The 24,352-nt window shown below is 44.4% G+C and overlaps 1 protein-coding gene across 1 annotated transcript in view; it reads left to right on the forward strand.

Annotated features, from left to right (window-relative positions):
* Window positions 1-21,413, forward strand: part of LOC129820808 (serine/threonine-protein phosphatase 2A catalytic subunit alpha isoform-like) — a 32,527-nt gene extending 11,114 nt beyond the window's left edge. Inside the window, exons 2-7 of the mRNA XM_055877794.1 lie at window positions 9,424-9,633; window positions 9,957-10,130; window positions 17,423-17,512; window positions 19,641-19,802; window positions 20,010-20,128; window positions 20,682-21,413. Of these exons, the coding sequence (XP_055733769.1) occupies window positions 9,424-9,633; window positions 9,957-10,130; window positions 17,423-17,512; window positions 19,641-19,802; window positions 20,010-20,128; window positions 20,682-20,754 (828 nt within the window). The 3' untranslated portion in view covers window positions 20,755-21,413. The remainder of the gene's footprint in view (window positions 1-9,423; window positions 9,634-9,956; window positions 10,131-17,422; window positions 17,513-19,640; window positions 19,803-20,009; window positions 20,129-20,681) is intronic.
* The last annotated feature ends 2,939 nt before the right edge of the window (window positions 21,414-24,352 follow it).

Below are 24,352 nucleotides of genomic sequence, written 5' to 3' on the forward strand. Positions count from 1 at the left end.
TTTTTTTCTTTCAGCACTGAGCAAATTTCAGGTCTGCTGAGCGTGAACTCGAACGTTGTGAAACTTCCAGCGGTCATTTACTGTGAACACTGAGGCTGTACCCCCTTTTAGTTCGTTTTAACAGTGGCCAAGTAGGCTACTGTGACTGTTTTGATCATAAGGTAGGTCTACCAGAGTGGCCTACCATCAAAACATGGAAATAGCATTTTAACATGGAAATAGCTGTTCTGTCATTCATCCTACAGTAGCAGCCAATGTGTGGTGTTCAATGTGGGCCTACATTCCATGAAACTTAAACATGCTTGACATGAACCTGTTTATCTGACTGAAAATGGTGTTTGATGCAAGAAACCACTTTACAAAATAAAATGCATTATTATTAGTATTATTCCCATACCATTATTACAGAGAATCAGACAAATTATGCTACCCTCTGCCTATTGGCTATTTAGCCTTTCTCAAAATACAACACTGCCCCTTTTGGACAAAAAAATGCTATTTATCCTACTCGCTTTTCAAAGATGTCTATAAATGTACCTGTTTTGTGCTCTTGTAGGAAGAAATCACTCCCCTATTGCTGACTACAAATTGTCTATAACTGGGCTAACTCCATAAGTAGCAAAGGGTATGAACAAAATTTGCACACGTGGCTACATGCAGCTCTCGCTTTGATCTCGAAACAATTTGCTCACAACCGCTCATGCTGTAAACAGTCCAGTTCAAAGGGACATATCCATGTATGGCAATGGTCTATTTGTATATAGGCTTACTGCAACTCTGATTGGTTATGCTGCACCAGTCTGTGTAGAATACGGGTTGAGTCATGCATGTCAACGCAATAGAATCCTACTCTGATGCGTTCTGCCTACAACAAAATCTAATTTCTAGTTCCTTTTTGTTTCAGTATGTTTCATTGAAAGTGGCTAATATTGCCTTGATTCAATCACAATTGCAACATTTAAAGGGACATTTTGATAGTGTTAACAAGGAAAACTCTAGAACAGTGGTCAACCTTTTTCAAGTCAAGATCACTTTCTGAGTCGATGCAAGCTGACATATACCGTTTTTTTTTTAACATGACTCAAAAAACGTAAGCCTATGCAACGTTAACACATTTTAAATGTGTTAATGCAAATAACTGTCAGTATCACGGTTAATTGACTGTTAAAACTTATTGTCAATAGGGGGAGCTGTTAGCACTTTGTAATAATGACGTTCCCAAATTAAACTGCCTCATACTCAATTCTTGCTCGTACAATATGCATATTATTATTACTATTGGATAGAAAACACTCTCTAGTTTCTAAAACCGTTTGAATTATATCTGTGAGTGAAACAGAACTGGACTTGGAGCAATTTTCCTATGTGTATGTGAGTGCCAAATTTTCCAAGCTGCTCTGAGACCTGTGTATAACTCTGCCTGTCTTCTATTGGTTGAGATGCACTGCATACGCCTTCCCCTGGTTGTTAGCGAATAGGGAGACTTGAAATGGAGTCTCTACGTAGATCTCAAAGGTTATAAATCACTTGGCAAAGACGTGTATGTTCTTTTCCCCCTTCGCTCTGACGCACTGAGGACCTTGGCACATTGTACTAGAACCATCGGTTATAGATCTTAGACATTTCCGGCTGTGTTTTTTTTCGATATAGGCTTTAAAGACATCATAATCTTGTTATTTTGAACCGAATTATATCAGTTTGTCAGTATATTGCGATTTTCGGGTATTTATTTTCGTGGCGTTGTAGGAAGTTGGGTATCTCTGGCTCAAATGCTAATGTTTACTGCTAATTGCAACGTTGAAGAGGACGTTCTCCAACCTAGCAACGATTATTTTGGACAAAGGACACCTTTCCCAAGATTCTGATGAGAGTTCATCAAAAATAACTATTTATGCTGATAATTCGTTGTTCTGTTGACAAATGTCAAATAATAATTCCGCCATGAATTTCGGTGCGTCTCGCTTTAGCGCACGCTGTATGCTTGAAGTAACATTAATTTTAAAAATGTAACCCAGCGATTGCATTAAGAACTAATTTGTCTTTCAATTGCTGTCCAACCTGTATTTTTTTTGTCAAGTTTATGAATAGTTTTCGATTAGAATAGGTGCCTCTCCAAGATGGCGCCGGACAGATTGCTTGAAGTTTTGGCCACTAATCACATTGTATAAGCACGATTTGTGCCGCTAAATATGCACATTTTCGAACAAACTCTATATGCATTGTGTAATATTTATTTATTTATTTCACCTTTATTTAACCAGGTAGGCAAATTGAGAACACGTTCTCATTTACAATTGCGACCTGGCCAAGATAAAGCAAAGCAGTTCGACACATACAACAACACATAGTTACACATGGAGTAAAACAAACATACAGTCAATAATACCGTGAAAAATAAGTCTATATACAATATGAGCAAGTGAGGTGAGATAAGGGAGGTGAAGGCAAACAAAATATATATATAAATAAATAAAAATATAAAAAGGCCATGCTGGCGAAGTAAATACAATATAGCAAGTATAAAAAAAGAAAAAAAGTAGAGATAGTAGAGATAGAAATAATGGGGTGCAAAGGAGCAAAATAAATAAATAAATACAGTAGGTAAAGAGGTAGTTGTTTGGGCTAAATTATAGATGGGCTATGTACAGGTGCAGTAATCTATGAGCTGCTCTGACAGCTGGTGCTTAAAGCTAGTGAGGGAGATAAGTGTTTCCAGTTTCAGAGGTTTTTGTAGTTCGTTCCAGTCATTGGCAGCAGAGAACTGGAAGGAGAGGCGGCCAAAGGAAGAATTGGTTTTGGGGGTGACCAGAGAGATATACCTGCTGGAGCGCGTGCTGCTATGGTGACCAGCGAGCTGAGATAAGGGGGGACTTTACCTAGCAGGGTCTTGTAGATGACCTGGAGCCAGTGGGTTTGACGACGAGTATGAAGCGAGGGCCAGCCAACGAGAGTGTACAGGTCGCAGTGGTGGGTAGTATATGGGGCTTTGGTGACAAAACGGATGGCACTGTGATAGACTGCATCCAATTTATTGAGTAGGGTTTTGGAGGCTATTTTGTAAATGACATCACCGAAGTCGAGGATTGGTAGGATGGTCAGTTTTACAAGGGTATGTTTGGCAGCATGAGTGAAGGATGCTTTGTTGCGGAATAGGAAGCCAATTCTAGATTTAACTTTGGATTGGAGATGTTTGATGTGAGTCTGGAAGGAGAGTTTACAGTCTAACCAGACACCTAGGTATTTGTAGTTGTCCACATATTCTAAGTCAGAGCTGTCCAGAGTAGTGATGTTGGACAGGCGGGCAGGTGCAGGCAGCGATCGGTTGAAGAGCATGCATTTAGTTTTACTTGTATTTAAGAGCAAATGGAGGCCACGGAAGGAGAGTTGTATGGCATTGAAGCTCGCCTGGAGGGTTGTTAACACAGTGTCAAAAGAAGGGCCAGAAGTATACAGAATAGTGTCGTCTGCGTAGAGATGGATCAGAGAATCACCAGCAGCAAGAGCGACATCATTGATGTATACAGAGAAGAGTCGGTCCAAGAATTGAACCCTGTGGCACCCCCATAGAGACTGCCAGAGGCCCGGACAACAGACCCTCCGATTTGACACACTGAACTCGATCAGAGAAGTAGTTGGTGAACCAGGCGAGGCAATCATTAGAGAAACCAAGGCTGTCGAGTCTGCCGATGAGGATGTGGTGATTGACAGAGTCAAAAGCCTTGGCCAGGTCAATGAATACGGCTGCACAGTATTGTTTCCTATCGATGGCGGTTAAGATATCGTTTATGACCTTGAGCGTGGCTGAGGTGCACCCATGACCAGCTCTGAAACCAGATTGCATAGTGGAGAAGGTATGGTGTGATTCGAAATGGTCGGTAATCTGTTTGTTGACTTGGTTTTCGAAGACCTTAGAAAGGCAGGGTAGGATAGATATAGGTCTGTAGCTGTTAGGGTCAAGAGTGTCCCCCCCTTTGAAGAGGGGGATAACCGCAGCTGCTTTCCAATCTTTGGGAATCTCAGACGACACGAAAGAGAGGTTGAAAAGGCTAGTAATAGGGGTGGCAACAATTTCAGCAGATAATTTTAGAAAGAAAGGGTCCAGATTATCTAGCCCGGCTGATTTGTAAGGGTCCAGATTTTGCAGCTCTTTCAGAAAATCAGCTGACTGTATTTGGGAGAAAGAGAAATGGGGAAGGCGTGGGCGAGTAGCAGAGGGGAGGCCAGTGCTGTTGACCGGGGTAGGGGTAGCCAGGTGGAAAGCATGGCCAGCCGTAGAAAAATGCTTATTGAAATTCTCAATTATAGTGGATTTGTCGGTGGTGACAGTGTTTCCTATCTTCAGTGCAGTTGGAAGCTGGGAGGAGGTGTTCTTATTCTCCATGGACTTTACAGTGTCCCATAACTTTTTTGAATTTGTGTTGCAGGAAGCAAATTTCTGCTTGAAAAAGCTAGCCTTGGCTTTTCTAACTGCCTGTGTATATTGGTTTCTAGCTTCCCTGAAAAGTTGCATATCACGGGGGCTGTTCGATGCTAATGCAGAACGCCATAGGATGTTTTTCTGTTGGTTAAGGGCAGTCAGGTCAGGAGAGAACCAAGGGCTATATCTGTTCCTGGTTCTAAATTTCTTGAATGGGGCATGCTTATTCAAGATGGTGAGGAAGGCATTTAAAAAAAATATCCAGGCATCCTCTACTGACGGGATGAGATCAATATCCTTCCAGGATACCTCGGCCAGGTCGATCAGAAAGGCCTGCTCGCTGAAGTGTTTCAGGGAGCGTTTGACAGGGATGAGTGGAGATCGTTTGACCGCTGACCCATTACGGATGCAGGCAATGAGGCAGTGATCGCTGAGATCTTGGTTGAAAACAGCAGAGGTGTATTTGGAGGGCAAGTTTGTTAGGATGATATCTATGAGGGTGCCCGTGTTTACGGAATTGGGGTGGTACCTGGTAGGTTCATTGATAATTTGTGTGAGATTGAGGGCATCAAGCTTAGATTGTAGGATGGCTGGGGTGTTAAGCATGTTCCAATTTAGGTCGCCTAGCAGCACGAGCTCTGAAGATAGATGGGGGGCAATCAGTTCACATATGGTGTCCAGAGCACAGCTGGGGGCAGAGGGTGGTCTATAGCAGGCGGCAACGGTGAGAGACTTGTTTTTAGAGAGGTGGATTTTTAAAAGTAGAAGTTCAAATTGTTTGGGAACAGACCTGGATAGTAAAACAGAACTCTGCAGGCAATCTTTGCAGTAGATTGCAACACCGCCCCCTTTGGCCGTTCTATCTTGTCTGAAAATCTTGTAGTTGGGGATGAAAATGTCAGAATTTTTGGTGGTCTTTCTAAGCCAGGATTCAGACACGGCTAAAACATCCGGGTTGGCAGAGTGAGCTAAAGCAGTGAACAAAACAAACTTAGGGAGGAGGCTTCTAATGTTAACATGCATGAAACCAAGGCTATTACGGATACAGAAGTCATCAAAAGAGAGCGTCTGGGGAATAGGAGTGGAGCTAGGTACTGCAGGGCCTGGATTCACCTCTACATCACCAGAGGAACAGAGGAGGAGTAGGATAAGGGTACGGCTAAAAGCTATGAGAATTGGTCGTCTAGAACGTCTAGGACAGAGAGTAAAAGGACGTTTCTGGGGGCGATAAAATAGCTTCAAGGAATAATGTACAGACAAAGGTATGGTAGGATGTGAATACAGTGGAGGTAAACCTAGGTATTGAGTGATGATGAGAGAGATATTGTCTCTAGAAACATCATTGAAACCAGGTGATGTCATCGCATATGTGGGTGGTGGAACTGAATGGTTGGATATGGTATAGTGAGCAGGGCTAGAGGCCCTACAGTGAAATAAGCCAATAAACACTAACCAGAACAGCAATGGACAAGAGATATTTACATTAAGGAGAGGCATGCTTAATCGAGTGATCAATAAGGGTCCAGTGAGTAGAGGTTGGTTGGGGTCACGGCGATCCAGACAGCTGGCCGGGTAGATGGCTATCGGTAGCAAGATAGCATAGGATGGAGGTCTATTTTTAGACACCTCGTGCGTTTCCGTCGGTAGATTAGTGGGGTTCCGTGTCTTGTAGAGGGGACCAATCCAATTGGCAAAATAGATATAGTGACCCAAGAAAAATAAATAAATAAAAATGTCCGATATATGTAATAAGATAACAGCCGATAAGACAGCTAACGATTATCGGGCCCCAGATGAGCGTTCAGGTAACGTCGCGACGGAGGTGCCAGTTGGATAACTCCCTCGGGCAGATAACGTCGGCAGTCAATCGTGAAGGCCCGATGGGGCTCTATCTGCAGCAAAAAAAAAAAAACGGGTCCGGATAGGTGACTGTAGCCCAGGAATGGCTGATGGAACTCCTCAGCTGGCTAGCTCCGGAATAGTTTAAGTTTGCTCCGGGATCGACGTAAGCCAATAGTCACACGGTTTGCAGCTAGCTAGCTGAGAAATCAAGGTGCAAATGTCCAGAGCCTGCGGCTGAAATCCGGGGAAACTGAGAGAGAAAAAGGCCCGGTATGCTCCGGTCCGAGTCGCGTTGCACAAAAGTGCCGGTAGATTATCTAGCTAAAGGAATAGCTGATGACCACAAAACGTGGGCAGCTGAAACACCAAAGCTAGCCAGCAAGCCGGCTAACTTCTGGGCAGCTTCAGATTAGCTTTCGGCTAGCTTTCGGCTAACTTCTGGTTAGCTTTCTGGCTAACTTCTGATTAGTCCCTGGTTAGCTTCCACTGTGGATTTTCAGATTTGAGGTAAATAATACTTTTTTGTTGTAATTGGTGAGGCGGGTTGCAGGAAGGCTTTTGTAGTTGAGTTCTTGGATAATAAAAAAATATAAAAGATATGCGAAGAAGGTGTAAATATATATATACAGGACAAGACAGTACGAGGAAAAAAAATTACGTCTGAACTGCTAAGCCATCTTGGAATCAATATGATGTTATAGGACTGTCATCTGAAGAATTCTGAGAAGGTTAGTGAAAAAATGTATATATTTTGGTGGTTTATAAGTTATCGCTATTTTTGCCTTGAATCAATGCTGTTGTGATGTTTGCTATTGTGGTAAGCTAATATAACGCTATATTGTGTTTTCGCTGTAAAACACTTAGAAAATCTGAAATATTGGCTGGATTCACAAGATCTGTGTCTTTCATCTGCTGTACGCTGTGTATTTAAGAAATGTTTTTTTAGCTAATACACGATGGTCTCTAGTTATTCTAGTCGCTTTGGTGAGAGTTGTGATAGTGGCTGCAATGGTAAACTATGATTTATACCTGAAATATGCACATTTTTCTAACAAAACATATGCTATGCAATAAATATGTTATCAGACTATCATCTGATGAAGTTGTTTCTTGGTTAGTGGCTATTTATATCTTTATTTGGTCGAATTTGTGATAGCTACTGATGGAGTAAAAAAATGGTGGAGTAAAGAAGTGGTGTCTTTTGCTAACGTGGTTAGCTAATAGATTTACATATTGTGTCTTCCCTGTAAAACATTTTAAAATCAGAAATGATGGCTGTATTCACAAGATGTGTATCTTTCATTTGGTGTCTTGGACTTTGAACATTTTATTATATGATATCCCTGTGGCTTTAGGCTAGGCTATGCTAGTCAGCTTTTTTGATGGGGGTGCTCCCGGATCCGGGTTTGTGAGGCGTTAGAGGTTAAATAGTGAATGAAGGTCGCTTTTCCCGTGGTCCATTTTCATGCCAGCCAGGTAGGCTATTCTCCTGTTGTAAAAAGACGCAATATGCTTAATATTAGGAAAGTTGAGAATTAAATATAGTAGGCCTAGCCTATAGAAAGCTGATGGTAGCCTCTTTTTAGTAGAGGCCATCACTGTTTTCTCACGCAATTGCATAGCCTATAGAAATGTTGCACAACTTGAGCTCATGGGATCTCATGAAGTGTTTGATTAGATTTTCGATTACATTTGCATTGATGTCAGAGTGATTTATAGAGACAATAGAGTGCTGAGTACCAGGAAGTTAGCAAGTTAGGTAGGCTACTAATGACCATCAGCTGCATCAGAGCTTGGGAAAGCCTAATTACCGTGACTAAACGGTCATGTGGAATTTGACTGCCTTCATGGCTCGTGACCGCCGGTTTGGCGGTAATACGGTCACCGCAACAGCCCTATATAGGCCCAATACATTACCGCATTTTGGCTTTGCTTGAATTGACCTGCCAATGCATTGTTCGGGCCATTTTAAACATTTGAGGTAGTCTATATGATCACACCGGTAATAGATCCGTTGTTGTATTACTTGTGAGGAACAGCTGAGTGAGCACAAATTTCAATAATTAGCTTTTTGTTTTTATTTTCCTGGGCTGATAGTGCCTACATCTGATGGTCATTCTCAGCAGAGGGAGAGAGCAGCAGACTGAGGGTCAGCCTCTCAATAAGGTGTTTCTTATGTTTGGTATACTCAGTGTATATAGACATCCCCAGATCAGTTGGTTCAGGTTACTGATTTAAGAGGATCTATAATCTAGAATTTGTTAACTCTGGTACAAATCATGTTTACCGAGGTTCTGAGTCCCACTAATCTCTCGTAAACGCAAATTACGCAAGACTTTACTTCTGGGTTAACCAAGATTAGAGTCCCATTGACCCACAATTTTTTTCCAGTCTTGGCCCTATCTGACTCTCTTCAATTCCCACTCAAATTAATTCGGAAAAATATCAGATTTGTGTAATACACATCTAGAATTTGCCTTTTGGCTGAATGATTGAATGGCTTTATAGAAACCCTAGCCAGCAGTTGATTGAAAGGCCTGATGCGGCATGGTTGTGAGGGCACGTGGAGCCGGCTTGTTTTGTAGGCAATTGGGTCAAAACTAACCATAGTCCGCTTTCGCCCTGGCCTGGTCACTCTGTTTCTCCTTGGCGTCCATCTGCCAGTGTGGATCTCTCCCTCTATCTCTCTCCCCCTCGGGGTGCTGCCTGGAGCTGAGATCAAAAGTTATTTCTCATCTTGACCCACAGGCACAAACCCAGTGACACATCCCTGCTCTACTCTCAACATGGGATTTATGTTCTCAAAGCTCCGTACAATCACTTAAACCCTTAGTGTATAAAAGACCTGCACTGATGTTTTTTGAGAGAGGGAGAGATTGACATGTAGCCTTGCATGCAATCACTCGTTCATTAGAGAACAGTAGTGGACTGTTTTCCTCTATAACACCACCGGCGTTGCGCCCAGCAGGCAGCACTGTTCTTAGAGCTGCCCTACACAGTCCAATGGTTTCTAGGAACTGCTTTGGCATTCAACTAGCTTGCCAAATGTCATTAGTCTATTTATGTCTTGGGAAGATGACAGTTGGGAAGAGAGGGGACTGAAACGTAATGCAATGTAGCCCACAACACAGCCTTATGATGTTTGTGTTTTATGTTTTGTCCAGGCGAAGGAGATTCTGACCAAGGAGTCCAATGTGCAGGAGGTCCGATGTCCAGTCACAGTATGTGGAGATGTCCACGGCCAGTTCCACGACCTAATGGAGCTCTTCAGAATTGGAGGGAAGTCTCCAGACACAAACTACCTGTTCATGGGAGACTACGTGGACCGAGGCTACTACTCTGTAGAAACCGTCACGCTACTTGTAGCACTTAAGGCAAGTTGTTGTAGTTGTACACTGGGGACCAGTGTTCCAGACACAGATTAAGTCTAGTCCTGGAATTAAAAAGCAAACTCAATGAAGAATCTCCATCAAATGTTTTTCACTTCAGGACTAGGCTTAATGTGTCAGGGAAACCGCCCCTGCAAGTTTTGAATTACCTTTCACTTTTTAATTTGACTAATGAAAGAGCTGAATGGTTAGTTATACACGGGGGGCCTTGTGATGCAATGCTGAGAGACACTCGTTTACAGAATGCCCTAGTCTCCATTGAACAGTGCCGTTTTGTAATTCCTTGTATTTTTAACATTTGATCACAGGTTCGGTACCGTGAACGCATCACAATCCTTCGGGGGAACCACGAAAGCAGACAGATCACACAAGTGTACGGCTTCTATGACGAGTGCCTAAGGAAGTATGGCAATGCAAACGTATGGAAATACTTCACAGACCTCTTCGATTACCTTCCCCTCACTGCCTTGGTAGATACTCAGGTAAGAGGTTTCGCATTTTTATTTGATATGTAGTTGAATCTTCTATGGTGCAATTCCACACTAATGGAATTACACTGAGACTAAAATGGTTATTTGTCAAATGTATGCCAAACAAAAAACATTGCTTTCAAAGTTTAACAAACCATACAACTATATGCATAAGGAGTTGTTTGAACAATTTACACACATTTCACAAACACATTTACTGGAAGAACTGTGCAGATAAAGTTTAGTAACAGAATTACGGTATAATCCCTTTAAAAAAATATATACAATTATGCGACCACATTTTCCAAGAACTCTGTTAAATATCTACTCCGAATTAAGATTCAAAGATGTCTACAGAAAGAATGATATCAGCTATGGCATGACACCATGAGTTTGAAACTACAGTTTGAACTACAGTAAGTGAAGTGGATTTACATCATGGGTCCATGTTCTGTACTACACAGAAATGCATAGCATAATAGTGGATAGGAATGTCATTCGCTTAATGATGTATACTAAATAGTTACACAAAGATAGAAATATGCAATATCATTCTTTGCATATATGGGCAGGGCTCTATAGTGTGACAAAACATTTTGCTGTGCGACCAGGAGTTGTATTTTGTGAGCACTGTGTGACTATGAAAAAAGCTCTCCCAGAATTGTTGTAATGATAGCGTTTCGCTGTACGGTTGTTTCCGAGGGCTGCAGATTTGTTAGCATCATGGTTGCACCATAACTACAGCGAACACAGTTTGCTTCTTGCCCAACCACGTCAAAAGACCTGACCCATATTACCACCGCAACATTTTTTTTATCTTCCTACAACGGATCTCCGGGACCGTATTTTACATTCATAAACCATGTCGTGCTCTGTTCTAAAACTACTCGCGTGTCGACGTCGATAACCATTTGTTTACACTTTGTCCAGTCATGTTACCTCGTTGGCTAGCTAGCTAACAACCCGGTAACCTTACCAGTATATCCAAACATTTGAAGGCAGAGAAAGAAAGGAAAATGGATAGCTTCTTCAGGAGATCAATGAACATAGCAATGACCGATCTCTTGCTGGTAGTCACCACATACTTGACGTTTTTAAAGACAAAGTACCATTTTCAATGTAATCCATCCTCAATAGGAAAATAGTGCTTTTACAAAATGTAAAATCTAATATTCCACAAATGACTTTGTAATTTCAATGACAGGTATTCGTAACATTTTGTAATAGACAAATGTATTTACAGTGTTACATATTCGTTTCTAGGCCACAACATGTGCTTCAAAAGTAGCTAGAATTCATATAGGCCTAGTAGAGGCTGTATCTCAATTGGAAACAATCTTATTTTTTGCTGCTCCTAAATTTCATGTGGTACTCCTAACTTTTTTTTAAAAGTGCTACCAATGAAAAATATACATGTAGAGCCCTGTAAATGGGTATTATTCTACATACTGGCTATTATTCTAATGAGCGCCGTCCCCAAACAAGACCAAATTTGGTTGTTCCAGACCAAATCTGAACCAATCATGGACGCCTTTGTTTGGGCCAAATCAAGGCCGTACGTACTGGCCCAAAAAATGACATCTGTGGACATTGAAATCATGTCCATGGACATAGGTTAGGGATGGGCATTTGACATTTTTGGAATGTGAGTACTTGCATGATTTTCTTTTGAGTACTCAAATGAAATAATATATATAATTTAGAACACAAGGGAAGAAATATGTGCACATTTAGAACTATGCCAACACAATGCGACAATGCCTAATTTATCATAGCCTTTACATATAAATTACTAAATTGCACCAAATACATTGAGTTTACAAAACATTAAGGACACCTTCCTAATATTGAGTTGCAATCGCCCTCAGAACAGCCTTAATTCGTCGGGCATGGACTCTACAAGATGTTGAAAGCATTCCACAGGGATGCTGGCCCATGTTGACTTCAATGCTTCCCACAGTTGTTTCAAGTTGGCTAGATGTCCTTTGGGTGGAGGACCATTCTTGATACACACGAGAAACTGTTGAGCATGAATTTCAGCAGCGTAGCAGTTCTTGACACAAACTGGTGCACCTGGCACATACCCCGTTCAAAGGCACTTCAATATTGTATCTTGCCCATTCAACCTTTGAAAGTCACACATACACAATCTCAAATGTCTCATTTACATTTACATTTAAGTCATTTAGCAGACGCTCTTATCCAGAGCGACTTACAAATTGGTGCATTCACCTTATGACATCCAGTGGAACAGCCACTTTACAATAGTGCATCTAGATCTTTTAAGGGGGGGGGGGGGGGGGGGGGGGGGCAGAAGGATTGCTTTATCCTAGGTATTCCTTGAAGAGGTGGGGTTTCAGGTGTCTCCGGAAGGTGGTGATTGACTCCGCTGTCCTGGCGTCGTGAGGGAGTTTGTTCCACCATTGGGGTGCCAGAGCAGCGAACAGTTTTGACTGGGCTGAGCGGGAACTGTACTTCCTCAGTGGTAGGGAGGCGAGCAGGCCAGAGGTGGATGAACGCAGTGCCCTTGTTTGGGTGTAGGGCCTGATCAGAGCCTGAAGGTACTGAGGTGCCGTTCCCCTCACAGCTCCGTAGGCAAGCACCATGGTCTTGTAGCGGATGCGAGCTTCAACTGGAAGCCAGTGGAGAGAGCGGAGGAGCGGGGTGACGTGAGAGAACTTGGGAAGGTTGAACACCAGCCGGGCTGCGGCGTTCTGGATGAGTTGTAGGGGTTTAATGGCACAGGCAGGGAGCCCAGCCAACAGCGAGTTGCAGTAATCCAGACGGGAGATGACAAGTGCCTGGATTAGGACCTGCGCCGCTTCCTGTGTGAGGCAGGGTCGTACTCTGCGGATGTTGTAGAGCATGAACCTACAGGAACGGGCCACCGCCTTGATGTTGGTGGAGAACGACAGGGTGTTGTCCAGGATCACGCCAAGGTTCTTAGCGCTCTGGGAGGAGGACACAATGGAGTTGTCAACCGTGATGGCGAGATCATGGAACGGACAGTCCTTCCCCGGGAGGAAGAGCAGCTCCGTCTTGCCGAGGTTCAGCTTGAGGTGGTGATCCGTCATCCACACTGATATGTCTGCCAGACATGCAGAGATGCGATTCGCCACCTGGTCATCAGAAGGGGGAAAGGAGAAGATTAATTGTGTGTCGTCTGCATAGCAATGATAGGAGAGACCATGTGAGGTTATGACAGAGCCAAGTGACTTGGTGTATAGCGAGAATAGGAGAGGGCCTAGAACAGAGCCCTGGGGGACACCAGTGGTGAGAGCGCGTGGTGAGGAGACAGATTCTCGCCACGCCACCTGGTAGGAGCGACCTGTCAGGTAGGACGCAATCCAAGCGTGGGCCGCGCCGGAGATGCCCAACTCGGAGAGGGTGGAGAGGAGGATCTGATGGTTCACAGTATCGAAGGCAGCCGATAGGTCTAGAAGGATGAGAGCAGAGGAGAGAGAGTTAGCTTTAGCAGTGCGGAGCGCCTCCGTGATACAGAGAAGAGCAGTCTCAGTTGAGTGACTAGTCTTGAAACCTGACTGATTTGGATCAAGAAGGTCATTCTGAGAGAGATAGCAGGAGAGCTGGCCAAGGACGGCACGTTCAAGAGTTTTGGAGAGAAAAGAAAGAAGGGATACTGGTCTGTAGTTGTTGACATCGGAGGGATCGAGTGTAGGTTTTTTCAGAAGGGGTGCAACTCTCGCTCTCTTGAAGACGGAAGGGACGTAGCCAGCGGTCAAGGATGAGTTGATGAGCGAGGTGAGGTAAGGTAGAAGGTCTCCGGAAATGGTCTGGAGGAGAGAGGAGGGGATAGGGTCAAGCGGGCAGGTTGTTGGGCGGCCGGCCGTCACAAGACGCGAGATTTCATCTGGAGAGAGAGGGGAGAAAGAGGTCAAAGCACAGGGTTGGGCAGTGTGAGCAGAACCAGCGGTGTCGTTTGACTTAGCAAACGAGGATCGGATGTCGTCGACCTTCTTTTCAAAATGGTTGACGAAGTCGTCTGCAGAGAGGGAGGAGGGGGGGGGAGGGGGAGGAGGATTCAGGAGGGAGGAGAAGGTGGCAAAGAGCTTCCTAGGGTTAGAGGCAGATGCTTGGAATTTAGAGTGGTAGAAAGTGGCTTTAGCAGCAGAGACAGAAGAGGAAAATGTAGAGAGGAGGGAGTGAAAGGATGCCAGGTCCGCAGGGAGGCGAGTTTTCCTCCATTTCCGCTCGGCTGCCCGGAGCCCTGTTCTGTGAGCTCGCAATGAGTCGTCGAGCCACGGAGCGGGAGGGGAGGACCGAGCCGGCCTGGAGGATAGGGGACATAGAGAGTCAAAGGATGCAGAAAGGGAGGAGAGGAGGGTTGAGGAGGCAGAATCAGGAGATAGGTTGGAGAAGGTTTGGGCAGAGGGAAGAGATGATAGGATGGAAGAGGAGAGAGTAGCGGGGGAGAGAGAGCGGAGGTTGGGACGGCGCGATACCATCCGAGTAGGGGCAGTGTGGGAAGTGTTGGATGAGAGCGAGAGGGAAAAGGATACAAGGTAGTGGTCGGAGACTTGGAGGGGAGTTGCAATGAGGTTAGTGGAAGAACAGCATCTAGTAAAGATGAGGTCAAGCGTATTGCCAGCCTTGTGAGTAGGGGGGGAAGGTGAGAGGGTGAGGTCAAAAGAGGAGAGGAGTGGGAAGAAGGAGGCAGAGAGGAATGAGTCAAAGGTAGACATGGGGAGGTTAAAGTCACCCAGAACTGTGAGAGGTGAGCCGTCCTCAGGAAAGGAGCTTATCAAGGCATCAAGCTCATTGATGAACTCTCCAAGGGAACCTGGAGGGCGATAAATGATAAGGATGTTAAGCTTGAAAGGGCTGGTAACTGTGACAGCATGGAATTCAAAGGAGGCGATAGACAGATGGGTAAGGGGAGAAAGAGAGAATGACCACTTGGGAGAGATGAGGATCCCGGTGCCACCACCCCGCTGACCAGAAGGTCTCGGGGTGTGCGAGAACACATGGGCAGACGAAGAGAGAGCAGTAGGAGTAGCAGTGTTATCTGTGGTGAGCCATGTTTCCGTCAGTGCCAGGAAGTCGAGGGACTGGAGGGACGCATAGGCTGAGATGAGCTCTGCCTTGTTGGCCGCAGATCGGCAGTTCCAGAGGCCACCGGAGACCTGGAACTCCACGTGGGTCGTGCGGGCTGGGACCACCAGGTTAGGGTGGGCGCGGCCACGCGGTGTGAAGCGTTTGTATGGTCTGTGCAGAGAGGAGAGAACAGGGATAGACAGACACATGGTTGACAGGCTACAGAAGAGGCTACGCTAATGCAATGGAGATTAGAATGACAAGTGGGCTACACGTCTCGAATGTTCAGAAAGTTAAGCTTACGTTGCAAAAAGATAAAAATAAAATACAAGATCTTATTGACTAAAATGATATAGTACTGCTGGCTGGTGAAGTAGCCTGGCTAGCAGTGGCTACGTTGTTGAAAGTGAAGCTGGCTAGGTAACCTCGACAATTTCACTAAATTTCTCTAAACTACACAATTATCATGGATACAAGGACAGCAAAGACAACTAGCTAACACTACGCTAATCAAGTCGTCCCGTTGTAGTGTAAGTTTCTACAGTGCTGCTATTCGGTAGAAGTTGGCTAGCTAGCAGTGTTGGCTAGGTAGGAGGACGGCAGCGCGGCAGGCGAAAAATAGCTGGCTAGCTAACCGATAATTACTCAAAGCTACACAATTATCTTAGATAAAAAGATAGCAAAGAAAACTATGTAGCTAGCTAACACTACACAAGTCAAGTCGTTCCGTTGTAATGTAATCGTTTCTACCGTGCTGCTAATCGGTGGCTAGCTGGCTAGTTAGCAGGGTTGACTACGTTACGTTACGTTAGGGCGAGAATACCTGGCTAGCGAACCTCAGCGAACCTTGATAACTACACAAGTATCACCGATACAAAGACGGCTATGGAGCCAGCTAAGTAGCTAGCTAAGATCGAACAAATACAAATCAAAGATAGCAAAGACAACTGTGTAGTCAGCCAACACTACACTGATCAAGTCGTTCCGTTGTAATGCACTCGTTTCTACAATGCTGCTATTCGGTGGCAAGCTGGCTAGCTAGCAGTGTTTGCTACGTTGCGTTACGTTAGGGCGAAAATAGCTGGCTGGCGAACCTCAATAACTACACAATTATGTTTGATGCAAAGACGGCTATGTAGCTAGCTAAGATCAAACAAATCAAACCGTTGTACTGTAGTGAAAATGAAAATCAGACCGTTGTACTATAATGAAATGTAATGAAAAGTTTATACTACTATTCGGTGGACGTTTGCTAGCTGCTGGGCAGATAAGTGTGGACTACGATAGACGACGGAATACGATAATTACGCAATTATCTTTTATACACAGACGGCTAAGTAGCTAGCTAAGAAGAAATTGCTAAGGTTAGACAAATTAAACCGTTGTACTATAATGAAATGTAATGAAATGTAATGAAAATGAAATGAAAAGTTATACTACCTGCAGAGCGAATGCAAATGCGACCGCTCGCTCCAAACCGGATGCCGTACACACACGTCTCAATTGTCTCAAGGCTTTAAAATCCTTCTTTAACCTGTCTCCTCCTCTTCATCTACACTGATTTGAAGTGGATTTAACAAGTGACATCAATAAGAGATCATAGCTTTCAACTGGATTCACCTGGTCAGTCTGTCATGGAAAGAGCAGTTGTCCTTAATGTTTTGTACACTCAGTGTATATTCAGTCAATAAAAAAGCAACTGCCATTTTATGAATTTATTGAAACTGGAATATCACCTTGGTTATATCATATTGTGAAATACAGTCTTCAAAAAGGCAGTAACCTCAGCAGTGACACTTGCTTGTAGAAGCCTATGGCTGTGCGATGGCATAACCTTGCTTTGTAAATATGTGTTTATTAGTTGTCAGGGGTCTTCAACATTGTGTTTTGATGTATTTCTAATACCTTTTTAAGACTTTGTCTGGTAGATGTTTTCTAAGACCTGTTTTATATCCTTTGGACCAGAAATCAAAGCCATTACATTGTTTTAGATGGAAAATGGTTGAAAAATGTATCTGCTTGCATTTTCCAAAGATGTAGACCCTTAGCTTTCATTTGACACCCAGTTTGATATGCTCCTATGAACACGTTGGTGCTCATGGGTCCTTTTACATGGAAATTATTTGTGCTTTATCGCCTGCTGTAAATACATGTTCATTCATGTCTTATGTCTCTGTCAACCTGTTACTCCGAGTCAAAACCAATATTGAAATTCTCAAGTAACATTTCTGTTTTCTTTCCCTTCAAAGATATTCTGTCTTCACGGGGGCCTGTCACCGTCCATAGACACGTTGGATCACATCCGAGCGCTGGACCGATTGCAGGAAGTTCCACACGAGGTACATGGCTCAACAACCCTGCTTCTGAGCATGCTCTGCTGTCTCATTGGTGCTAGGCAGATAGCTTGTATGCACATGTCTAGGATCAGTTTATTTGCCCCTAACCTCAACCATTAGGTTGAAAAACACAAAAGCTTATTGAGGCAACTTTCCATCCTACTCCATCATATTGGATCCTTATCTTTATCTACATTTACATTTAAGTCATTTAGCAGACACTCTTATCCAGAGCGACTTACAAATTGGTGCATTCACCTTATGATATCCAGTGGAACAACCACTTTACAATAGTGCATCTAACTCTTTTAAGGGGGGGGGGGGGGTTAGAAGAATTACTTTATCCTATCCTAGGTATTCCTTAAAGAGGTGGGGTTTCAGGTGTCTCCGGAAGGTGGTGATTGACTCCGCTGACCTGGCGTCGTGAGGGAGTTTGTTCCACCATTGGGGTGCCAGAGCAGCGAACAGTTTTGACTGGGCTGAGCGGGAACTGTACTTCCTCAGAGGTAGGGAGGCGAGCAGGCCAGAGGTGGATGAACGCAGTGCCCTTGTTTGGGTGTAGGGCCTGATCAGAGCCTGAAGGTACTGAGGTGCCGTTCCCCTCACAGCTCCGTAGGCAAGCACCATGGTCTTGTAGCGGATGCGAGCTTCAACTGGAAGCCAGTGGAGAGAGCGGAGGAGCGGGGTGACGTGAGAGAACTTGGGAAAGTTGAACACCAGACGGGCTGCGGCGTTCTGGATGAGTTGTAGGGGTTTAATGGCACAGGCAGGGAGCCCAGCCAACAGCGAGTTGCAGTAATCCAGACGGGAGATGACAAGTGCCTGGATTAGGACCTGCGCCGCTTCCTGCGTGAGGCAGGGTCGTACTCTGCGAATGTTGTAGAGCATGAACCTACAGGAACGGGTCACCGCCTTGATGTTAGTTGAGAACGACAGGGTGTTGTCCAGGATCACGCCAAGGTTCTTAGCACTCTGGGAGGAGGACACAATGGAGTTGTCAACCGTGATGGCGAGATCATGGAACGGGCAGTCCTTCCCCGGGAGGAAGAGCAGCTCCGTCTTGCCGAGGTTCAGCTTGAGGTGGTGATCCGTCATCCACACTGATATGTCTGCCAGACATGCAGAGATGCGATTCACCACCTGGTTATCAGAGGGGGGAAAGGAGAAGATTAATTGTGTGTCGTCTGCATAGCAATGATAGGAGAGACCATGTGAGGATATGACAGAGCCAAGTGACTTGGTGTATAGCGAGAATAGGAGAGGGCCTAGAACAGAGCCCTGGGGGACACCAGTGGTGAGAGCACGTGGTGCGGAGACAGATTCTCGCCACGCCACCTGGTAGGAGCGACCTGTCAGGTAGGACGCAATCCAAGCGTGGGCCGCGCCGGAGATGCCCAGCTCGGAGAGGGTGGAGAGGAGGATCTGATGGTTCACAGTATCAAAGGCAGCCGATAGGTCTAGAAGGATGAGAGCAGAGGAGAGAGAGTTAGCTTTAGCAGTGCGGAGCGCCTCCGTGACACAGAGAAGAGCAGTCTCAGTTTAATGACTAGTCTTGAAACCTGACTGATTTGGATCAAGAAGGTCATTCTGAGAGAGATAGCAGGAGAGCTGTCCAAGGACGACACGTTCAAGAGTTTTGGAGAGAAAAGAAAGAAGGCATACTGGTCTGTAGTTGTTGACATCGGAGGGATCGAGTGTAGGTTTTTTCAGAAGGGGTGCAACTCTCGCTCTCTTGAAGACGGAAGGGACGTAGCCAGCGGTCAAGGATGAGTTGATGAGCGAGGTGAGGTAAGGGAGAAGGTCTCCGGAAATGGTCTGGAGAAGAGAGGAGGGGATAGGGTCAAGCGGGCAGGTTGTTGGGCGGCCGGCCGTCACAAGACGCGAGATTTCATCTGGAGAGAGAGGGGAGAAAGAGGTCAAAGCACAGGGTAGGGCAGTGTGAGCAGAACCAGCGGTGTCGTTTGACTTAGCAAACGAGGATCGGATGTCGTCGAACTTCTTTTCAAAATGGTTGACGAAGTCATCAGCAGAGAGGGAGGAGGGGGGAGGAGGATTCAGGAGGGAGGAGAAGGTGGCAAAGTCTGTCTGTATCTGTATCTTTATTACTGCTTAAACGCACCTCCTCCTCCAGGGCCCCATGTGTGACCTGCTGTGGTCAGACCCAGATGACCGTGGGGGTTGGGGCATCTCCCCCAGGGGGGCTGGCTACACCTTTGGCCAGGACATATCTGAGACATTCAACCATGCCAACCGCCTTACTCTGGTGTCCAGAGCTCATCAGCTGGTTATGGAGGTAAGCTGTCTGTCGCTGATTCTGCATGCTTGAAATCTCAAAAGGTGACCATGATGTGAAGCGTAGGAGTGTGAAACCATTTTGGAATGCATTTCATGTTAGCCCCCTCATTCAGGTTGTTGAATATGTCAAATGTTGCGTCTGTATGCATGTCTCAGGTTTCTGCATTCACTACTAATTCGCTGCTTTCCTGTTTTCTTCTAACAGGGTTATAACTGGTGCCACGAGCGAAACGTGGTAACAATATTCAGTGCACCAAATTACTGTTACCGTTGTGGTAACCAGGCAGCTATCATGGAACTCGACGACACCTTGAAATACTCCTTGTAAGCATATCGATTACCATTCCATACATGACCAACCCTGAAGTGTTTCTTCCTTCATTTGATGAACTACCATCAAGGGACTCTTATTTCTGGAGGATGATGAATTAAATACAATTTTATTTGTCACATGCTTCGTAAACAACAGGTGTAGACTAACAGTGAAATGCTTACTGGGGCGGCAGGTAGCCTAGTGGTTAGAGCGTTGGACTAGTAGCCGAAAGGTTGCAAGATCGAATCCCCGAGCTGACAAGGTGAAAACATGTCATTCTGTCACTGAACAAGGTAGTTAACCCACTGTTCCTAGGCCGTCATTGAAAATAAGAATTTGTTCTTAACTGACTTGCTTAGTTAAATAAAGGTAAAATATATATTTTTAATTAAACAGGCCCTTCCCAACAATGCAGAGAGAAATAATAGACAAGTAAAATGCGTAGTAATAAATACACAATGAGTAGTGAGTGAGAGAGAACTGTATATGTAATGATGTTCCATCAACTCTCAACAGGATTGTTGATGAAAAACAAGATGTGTGATATGTGTTATTCTTTTCCAGCCTGCAGTTTGACCCGGCGCCTCGTAGAGGGGAACCTCATGTCACCCGTCGCACCCCAGACTACTTCCTGTAAAAGCTCACCCCTTGTACTGTCCAGTATTGCCATGATTTATGAAAGTACCTTTAGCATCCAACACAATGGGAGGGGGGGAACACGGCAAAACATCAATGTACATAATTGTATTCACACAAAATGCTATTTAAACGTTCAGAAAATATCTGTGTACATGGACCAAAAGGTGCGTGCCATGTATTCATTATGAAATGCTGAAGAGTATAATGTCCAAGATCACAACCCCAATTCCTTACTCCACTAGCTCTACTCGGTCTTAAATCTCAAGGTGAGCGCGGCAACCAAGTTTTGTAAATTGAAACGTTTTCAATCCACTATATTGTGGCTTATTTTGAGTCCCCACATTTTCAGATGTAAAAAAAATCACTGTTTGCACTTTTTTTTACTTTCTAGGAACATTTTAACATAAGTCAAAAGTTGGCTGTTTCATTCTACAGAATGTTTTATTTTAGATTCTGTCAGCAGCTTTTTGATGGGTTAATCTCTCCGGTATACATTTGAGGACAAACTTGCTTACACAATTGAATGGGCGTCTGTTTATGGCAGACCGATTTGAAAAATTACCATTGTATAAATGGTCACACACTCACTACTCATGATTATTTAGTTTCTGTATTGAAGGATCCAGTTCAATAATAAAGATGAAAGTTGCTCCTTGACTTGTGCGATGTGTTGGTTTATTCACTTGACTTTGCGTCATCTGACACTACTGATGGACTTTTAACCAAGGCTAATGATTATGTACAGTGCCTTCGGAAAGTATTCAGACCCCTTGACTTTTTCCACATTTTGTTACAACCTTATTCTAAAATTGATTAAATTAACAAATTTCCTCAATCTACACACAATATCCCATCATGAGAAAGCAAAAACGGATTATACATTTTTGCAAATAATGAAATATTACATAAGTATTCAGACCCTCAATTCAGCTCAGCTGCATCCTGTTTCCACTGATCATCCTTGAGAGGTTTCTACAACTTGATTGGAGTCCACCTGTGGTAAATTCAATTGACTGGACATGATATGGAAAGGCACACACCTGTCTATATAAGGTGCCACAGTTGACAGTGGATGTCAGAGCAAAAACCAAGCCATGAAGTCGACGAAATTATCCGTAGTGCCGAGACCCCACATTGGCAAAACAATTAAAAACCTGTTTTTGCTTCGTCATTATTGGCTATTGTGTGTAGATAGAGGGGGAAAAAAACATTTCATCAATTTTAGAACAAGGCTTTAACGTAACAAAATGTGGAAAAGGTCAAGGGGTCTGAATATTTTCCGAATGCACTGTATGTAAGTCATATATGCCTATGTAAAATGACCAAAACCATGATTGATTTTTGGATTAAGGGTGAAGATTAAAGCTTCCATGGATGCTGAATATATGTATTTTGTTGCTACTTAATACCTTATTCTAATTTTACATAGCTAAATAAAAATAACTGCACTGATAATTATTTTTATCACATGGTAGTGATAAATACTTATAATGGTCCAACCTGTTCACCACTTCTTATTTCCCAAAAGAATGTGTTACTGTTGATAAAGGGTTGCAGGTAGCCTAGCGGTTAGAACATTGGGCCAGTAAGTGAAAGTGCTAGTTCAAATCCTGAAAAATCTGTCCCATGTGCCCTTGACAAGGCACTTAACCCGAAATCATCAATGAACCTACCAGGTACAACCCCAAATCTATAAACATGGGCACCCTCATAGATATCATGTTGACCAACCTGCCCTCTAAATACACCTCTGCTGTCTTCAACCAGGATCTCAGCAATCACTGCTGCATTGCCTACGTCCGTAATGGGTCTGCGGTCAAACGCTCCCTAAAACACTTCAGCGAGCAAGTCTTTCTAATCGACCTGGCCCGGGTATCCTGGAAGGATACTGACCTCATTCCATCAGTAGAGGATGCCTGGTTATTCTTCAAAAGTGCTTTCCTCACCATCTTAAATAAGCATTCCCCATTCAAAAAATGTAGAACCAGGAACAGATATAGCCCTTGGTTCACTCCAGACCTGACTGCCCTTGACCAGCACAAAAACATCCTGTGGCGTACTGCATTAGCATCGAATAGCCCCCGCGATATGCAACTTCAGGGAAGTTATGAACTAATATACACAGGCAGTTAGGAAAGCAAATGCTGTTTTTTTCAAAGGCTAGTTCTCTGTTGCCAATGACTGGAACGAATTGCAAAAATCACTGAAGCTGGAGACTCATATCTCCCTCACAAACTTTAAGCAGCAGCTGTCAGAGCAGCTCACAGATCATTGCACCTGTACATAGCCCATCTGTAAATAGCCCATCCAACTACCTCATCCCCATATTGTTCTTTTTTTTTCTCACCCCAGTATCTGTACTTGCACATTCATCTTCTGCACATCTATCACTCCAGGGTTTAATTGCTAAATTGTAATTACTTCGCCACTATGGCCTATTTATTGCCTTACCTCCCTAATCTTACCTCATTTGCACAAACTGTATATAGATTTTCTCTATTGTGTTATTGACTGTACGTTTGTTTATTCCATGTGTAACTCTGTGTTGTTGTTTGTGTCGCACTGCTTTGCTTTATCTTGGCCAGGTCTCAGTTGTAAATAAGAACTTGTTCTCAACTGGCCTACCTGGTTAAATAAAGGTGAAATAAAAAAATTAAAAAATTGCTCCATTGATAATGACAGATCTTGGCCGTGACCGTACTCTCAGGGGGTGTCTTAGGGGGAGTTGGTATATGCATTTAAAAAAAAAAAAAAAAATCTAATTCACACATGAATATAATGCAAATATTAAGCACCCACCTTTCCTATGCTTCCTGGCTGATGTTTTGGTCACTTTGAATGCTGGCGGTGCTCTCACTCTAGTGGTAGCATGAGACGGAGTCTACAACCCACACAAGTGGCTCAGGTAGTGCAGTTAATCCAGGATGGCACATCAATGCAAACTGTGGCAAAAAGGTTTGCTGTGTCTGTCAGCGTAGTGTCCAGAGCATGCAGGCGCTACCAGGAGACAGGCCAGTACATCAGGAGACGTGGAGGAGGCCGTAGGAGGGCAACAACCCAGCAGCAGGACCGCTACCTCCGCCTTTTTGCAAGGAGGTGCACTGCCAGCGCCCTGCAAAAGGACCTACAGCAGGCCACAAATGTGCATGTGTCAGCATATGGTCTCACAAGGGGTCTGAGGATCTCATCTCGGTACCTAATGGCAGTCAGGCTACCTCTGGCGAGCACATGGAGGGCTGTGCGGCCCCACAAAGAAATGCCACCCCACACCATGACTGACCCATCGCCAAACCGGTCATGCTGGAGGATGTTGCAGGCAGCAGAACGTTCTCCACGGCGTCTCCAGACTCTGTCACGTCTGTCACATGTGCTCATGTGCTCAGTGTGAACCTGCTTTCATCTGTGAAGAGCACAGGGCGCCAGTGGCGAATTTGACAATCTTGGTGTTCTCTGGCAAATGCCAAACGTCCTGCACGGTGTTGGGCTGTAAGCACAACCCCCACCTGTGGACGTCGGGCCCTCATACCACCCTCATGGAGTCTGTTTCTGACCGTTTGAGCAGACACATGCACATTTGTGGCCTGCTGGAGGTCATT

This window comes from Salvelinus fontinalis, chromosome 2 (assembly GCF_029448725.1).
Source record: "Salvelinus fontinalis isolate EN_2023a chromosome 2, ASM2944872v1, whole genome shotgun sequence".
Lineage (NCBI taxonomy): Eukaryota > Metazoa > Chordata > Actinopteri > Salmoniformes > Salmonidae > Salvelinus > Salvelinus fontinalis.